Source organism: Aotus nancymaae, unplaced genomic scaffold (assembly GCF_030222135.1).
Source record: "Aotus nancymaae isolate 86718 unplaced genomic scaffold, 86718_ANA_hifiasm-v0.15.2.pri h1tg000008l, whole genome shotgun sequence".
Classification (NCBI taxonomy): Eukaryota; Metazoa; Chordata; class Mammalia; order Primates; family Aotidae; genus Aotus; species Aotus nancymaae.
The window spans coordinates 25,542,251-25,548,250 of record NW_026988419.1 but is presented as its reverse complement, the minus strand read 5'-3'; the positions used below and the strand labels follow the sequence as shown (position 1 = coordinate 25,548,250).

At 42.0% G+C, this 6,000-nt stretch overlaps 1 protein-coding gene across 3 annotated transcripts in view; it reads left to right on the top strand.

Annotated features, from left to right (window-relative positions):
• Positions 1-6,000, top strand: part of CCNYL1 (cyclin Y like 1) — a 41,652-nt gene continuing 35,652 nt past the window's right edge. For all 3 annotated transcript variants that reach the window (XR_010341417.1, XM_012446283.2, XM_012446282.2), the window contains exon 1: positions 1-236. Coding sequence is in view for 2 of the 3 variants with exons in the window: in XM_012446283.2 (XP_012301706.1) it covers positions 17-236 (220 nt within the window). In the remaining variant the exon portion in view is untranslated. The remainder of the gene's footprint in view (positions 237-6,000) is intronic.

Genomic DNA, 6,000 nt, shown 5'->3' with positions numbered 1-6,000 from the left:
GAAGCGGAGGCGCCCCATGGGGAACACGCTGACCTGTTGCGTGTCCCCCAATGCCAGTCCCAAGCTGGGCCGGCGCGCGGGGTCGGCGGAGCTGTACTGCGCTTCCGACATTTACGAGGCGGCGTCAGGAGACGCGGTGGCGGTAGCTCCCGCTGCTGTGGAGCCTGCCGAGTTGGATTTCGGAGAGGGCGAGGGCCACCACCTGCAGCACATCAGCGACCGCGAGATGCCCGAAGGTAAGGAGGCGGCGGATGCCATCCACCCTCGGGCGCACCTCTGTCCGCCGCCTCCCCCAGGGTCCCCCGGGAGGCATCCGCCGCTTCAGGCTCCTTCCTGCTGGTAACCAGCTTTCCCGGGGCTGGGCTCCGGGACGAAGGCTGGCTCTGCCTCGCGTCCCCACCCCTTATTCTTTCCCTGCTGCGTCTGGCCAGTTTCTTTTCCTCCTTCCTACCCAAACGCCCAGTTCTTGCTCCCTCTTCCCACTCTCCGAAGCTGGCTTGGGACCCTCTAGTCCGCCGCCCTTCTTGTTTGTAGCTCTGTTCATTGTCTGGTGGGATTTTGCTAAGAGTTTTTGGGTATATTGTTTTCCTTTTCTCAATGGAAACTCAAATACCTCAACTCAGGAGTACTCATCCCATTCCCTCCCTTAACCCACCCAGATGGTACCTAAGTGAAGGAGCCAGGTAAGGGCCTGATGGTTCCCTTCTTCCCATCCGTGAAGGTAGCTAATGCCCGCGACAGTTTAGACCCAGATGTTTGGGGATTTCTTATTTAGATTCAAAATAGAGGTTCCCTATGAGACACTATATGGTATTCCTAATAGGTTAAGTCGGCTTGGAAGAAGTTGCTTTATTCCTTCCAACTATAATTTGAACATAGAAAGAAAATGGGGAGGGGGTTCTAAATGGCGGTGAAAGGTGTGAAATGTTATTAACCAGGAGTGCAAAAAAGTTTTTTGCCTGCTTGCCTTCCTTCCTTCTTGCTTGCCTTCCTTCCTTCTTCCCTTCCTCTCTCTCTCTCTCCCCTTTCTTTTCTTTCTTTCCTTTCCTTTTCTTTTCTTTGTTTTCTTTCTTCTTTGGAGTCTTGCTCTGTAGCCCACGCTGGAGTGCAGTGGCGGGATCTCGGCTTACTGCAACTTTCGCCTCCCAGGTTCAAGCGATTCTCCTGCCTCAGCCTCCCGAGTAGCTGGAATTACAGGGGCGTGCCACCACGCCTGGCTAATTTTTGTGTTTTTAGTAGAGACAGGGTTTCACCATGTTGGTCAGGCTAGTCTCAAACTCCTCCTGACCTCGTGATCCGCCTGCCTTGGCCTCCCAAAGTTCTGGGATTACAGGAGTGAGGCACCGCTCCTGGCAGTTGTTTTTAATCCAGAGGAGTTTAGCCAGAGTTCTGATTACTTTAAAATTCCCACGGTGACAGAAATACATCTCCAGCCATTCTCTGGTGACTTAACAGGCTTCATTACCTCCCTCTCTTTAAAAGAGATGTGGGGTGATTCATGGTCAGAAGTTTCAAAAGAGACAAAATATAAATTCAGACTTTAATTTGTAATGTAATGGTTTGGAAGTTAAAATGCTACACCCTGCCTGCTCAAGAGCGTTTGTTTCCTTGGCTCCCCCTCCTGCCAATAGAATCCTGATCAAAGATGAGACTGTTGGAGTTCGTCAGACTCTAAACAGTTGGAGTAGGGGTGAGGAGAGAGGAAACGTTTAGTTTTTTGCCTATAGAATTTTGGAAAGAGATAAGTCTAGGTAAAAATAATTCCAGGTAACAACGTGGTTCTTTAATAAAAATTCCTTTGAGGTAGAAAAACATTGTATCATAAAGATGTTTAAATTCAGTGGGCTCATTTGTTTCATTTAAATACCAGAGCTTTCATTACTATAGAAGAAATGTGTTAGAGCTCTTCTATTTAAACTTTGCTTGGGCTCTTAATTTCTTTAAAAGTTAAAATAATTAAGCTTCAAGATGGATGTGCCTTTGTAACTGGGAACTACTGTACTCACTTTGCAGAGTATTCAAACATTGTGAAGGAATGAACAAATATGTGAGTGTATAATATTCATACACAAAGCATGTAAGTACTTGTGAAAACTTAATGCTCTCAGTGGTGTCGGGTAAACCTCTGAGTGATTTTACACACCACTTAGTAGATTTACCACACATGCTCATGTACATTTAATTTAGCCCTTCCAATATAAGGCCTGTGTATGTTCCCCCCATGTTGCTAATGAAGAAATGAAGAGTTAGGTATCTGGAATGACTATGTAAGACAGCCACTGAACAGACTAAGGTTCTTAGTTCCCAGACTGACATGGAGGTGAGATATGCCAAATTCAGTTCTTAAAAAACTTTTAATAATCCAGAATGCATTGTGTGTTTTACCCATAAAGTAGTTCTATCTTTGAGAACTTACTTCAGTCTTGATTAGTTCCTTTCAAAGTTTATTTTACACAATTCAGAGGCAACATTTACATCTCTATTTTTTTTTTTTTTTTTAAAGAGAAAGAGTCTCACTATGTTGACCAGGCTGGCTTCAAACTCCTGGCCTGGGCTCAAGCAGCCCTCCCACCTCAGCCTCCTGAATAGCTGGGACCACGGTGTGTGCCATCTTGCCTGGCTTCATCTTATGTCTATACATTCGTTTCAGTGGATAAGAATAAAAGTAGAGGTAGCAAAATGGCCTAAATATACCCGTCAAATAAACAGGTTGATAAATTTTAAAGAGTTTGTTCGATAACTGTGAATTGAAGCTGAGAATGCCCTGGACAGAGGAATATTAGGATTAAGCTGGCGAGAGGGCGGGTAAGGTGACAGGCAGTAAGCATAGGATGATGATAAGGAGTACTAAATCAGAAAAGTTGAAAAAATAGAATTTGTAAACACAGAATTTACCATTGTATATTAGTATGACAGCTACATTTTTATTTCAGTTTGTCTCAAAATTTATTTTTGTGGCATTCAATAAAGTGATAATAGAAATCTCAATTTCGGCATTTGCCTATTATTCTTAAGTTTCCATAGAAACATGGCCGGAACACCAAATATAAAGTATAGACACATTGAAACTTTGCTTTTAATATCTTTATTTCAGACAATTTTATATCAGTCTCCCTGGAAACGGAAATTCCTACTTAGATGTAAATCATTTGGCCTGGTGAGGTGGCTCACGCTGAAAATCCCAGCACTTTGGGAGGCCGAGATGGGTGGATCACAAGGTCAGGAGTTCGGGACTAGCCTGGTCAGCATGGTGAAACACTGTCTCTACTAAAAATACAAAAATTAGCTGGGCACGGTGGCGCGCACCTGTAATCTCAGCTACTCAGGAGACTGAGGTAGGAGAATTGCTTGAACCTGGCAGGCAGAGGTTGCACTGAGCCAAATTTGTGCCACTGCACTCCTGGGCAACAGAGCAAAACTCGATCTCAAAAAAACAAAAAGAAACCAACCAAACAAAGAAAAGCATTTTAGCTTTTCTACAATGAAGAATTATTTTTGTTACTTAAACAAAAATCGTACATAAATGACGCTGGGCTTTATTCTTCAAGTTATTTAGCTCTTGTTGCTCAGGCTGGAGTGAAATGGTGCAATCTCGGCTCACTGCAACCTCCGCCTCCCAGGTTCAAGCGATTCTCCTGCCTCAGCCTCCTGAATAGCTGGGATTACAGGTGTGCACCACCACGCCCGACCGATTTTTTTGTATTTTTAGTAGAGTTGGGGTTTCACCATGTTGCCCAGGATGGTCTCAAACTCCTGACCTCAGGAGATCCACCTGCCTCAGCCTCCCAAAGTGCTGGGATTATGGGCATGAACCACTGTGTCTGTCCTCTTTAAGCTATTTCAAAGAGATGTTCCTAAGAACCTAGCAAACATTTCAGATAGACTCAAAAGTATTTTCTACTACCTTACCTTTATTTAACAGTGTATCTAATATAACTGATGGTAGTATCAGTAGCACAAAATAAGATACTAAGATCTTGTCAAATTTTATTAATACACTTGGCTTTTCATATAGTTTTTTATGTTCTGACTTTAGGAGCTTTGCTAATTTGCTGGCTAAAGGTGCTCTTTGAAGTGACCCTTTCTATTCCCTCCCTGATGGGTGGAGATAGGGGAAAGAATTGGCAATATGATGTGGAAAAACCTCTGAGCAACAGATCTTTCCTCTTTCCAGTAGCTATTTTAAATCCTCTTTTTTTTTAATAACAATATGTTTGATGTAAAAGACTTAGAAAATACAGAAAAGTTATTGATTATACGCAGAATACTGAGTTAACTTTTATTAATATTTTGGTTTTTGATTTTTTTTGTCTGCATATGAATATAACATTTTATTTTAGAAAAAGGAGATCATTCTATATGAGATGCTTCATAACTTACAGAAGTGAAATAATGACATAAGTTCCTGAACCACTGCTTGACATCTAGAGAGTGCTTCAGAGTGTCTTTCCATGCCAGGACACCCTGCTCTATCTCATGCCTTTAGTAACTGCTTAGTGTACCATCAGATGGTTGGAGTGTCATTTATGTACTTATCCTTTATGATTGGACATCTTTTATAGTAACATCATACATAGTCTCATTATATTTAATTTCAAGGATACTGATAAAAACATTTTGATGACTGATGACTTGTACCTCCCTATGGAATTCAGATGGTTAAATCTATGAATTGAGTCATTTTTTGTAGTTAAGATATTTTAGTATTGAATGTTCTTATGCCAAATTGAAGTTAGCATTTACTTTTACCTGGACATCAGAATTCATCATTTAATTTTTTTTGTTTCTTGGTAGCCTATCTTGCATCTTTAATTCTGAATAGCTACCACTTTAAAAGATTTGATGCTGTCTTAGATGACAAATCAAGAGAGAGCATTAGACGAAATCTTAAAAGATGTGGGAAAACTGGGAGAAACTTGATTAGTTTTGGGTATGCTGAAACAGATGTTAATCTAGTACCTTTATGGGTGGTCAGGCTGTGTTCCAGATTCAGAGCCCCATCCTAACACTGATCCTTAAAGCGAGAAGAAGCCTTGTGAGGATGGTTGGGGAGAGTCAGGAGTCTACACAGACAGATAGTTACTTGGGAGTTCCTTGGATGGGAGCAAACTTGGTTTTGGCAAAGAATAGAAAGACACAGTGTGTCTGCAGAAGAGTGAAAAGGATGCCAAGAAGACCGTGGTGGGTTAAGGCCATGTATGCATAGTGGGCCTTAGCAAAGAATGTATACTTTAGTTGTGATAGGAAGCCATTGAAGGATTACAGCCTGGGAAATATTTTAAATTATTTTTTTAAAATTAATTAATTTTTTTGAGACAGAGTCTCACTCTGTTGCCTAGGCTGGAGTGCAGTGGCATGATGTCGATTCACTGCATCCTCTGCCTCCCAGGTTCAAGTGATTCTCCTGCCTCAGCCTCGTGAGTAGCTGGGACTACAGGCACATGCCACCATGTGCTGAGGAGGCTAATTTTTTTTGTATTTTTAGTAGAGACAGGGTTTCACCGTGTTAGCCAGGATGGTCTCGAACTCCTAACCATGTCATCTGCCCCTTCTTGGCCTCCCAAAGTGCTAGGATTACAGGTATGAACCACTGTGCCCAGCCAATATTTTCATTTCTTTAAGAAAAAGATCAGATGGTGGCTCATGCCTATAATCCCAGCAATTCAGGAGGCTGAGGCAGGAGAATTGCTTGAGCTCAGGAGTTGGAGACCAGCCTGGGCAACAGAGTGAGACCCTGCCTCTACAAAAAGTAAATTAGCCGTGTGTGGTGGCACACATCCGTGGAGTGAGACTATCTAAAAAAAAAAAAAAAAAAAAAAAAGCTGTAAAAGTAAGTAACAAAGTGACGAATAGACAAGTCACAGAAAAATAAATACAAATGATTTTCAAACACAGCTTCACACCTAAGAGAAATACAAATGAAAACCATGCTGTGACTTCTTTCCTGTTAGGAGAAGATCCAAAATCTTGATATTGCATTCTTCGGTGTGGCTGTGAAGA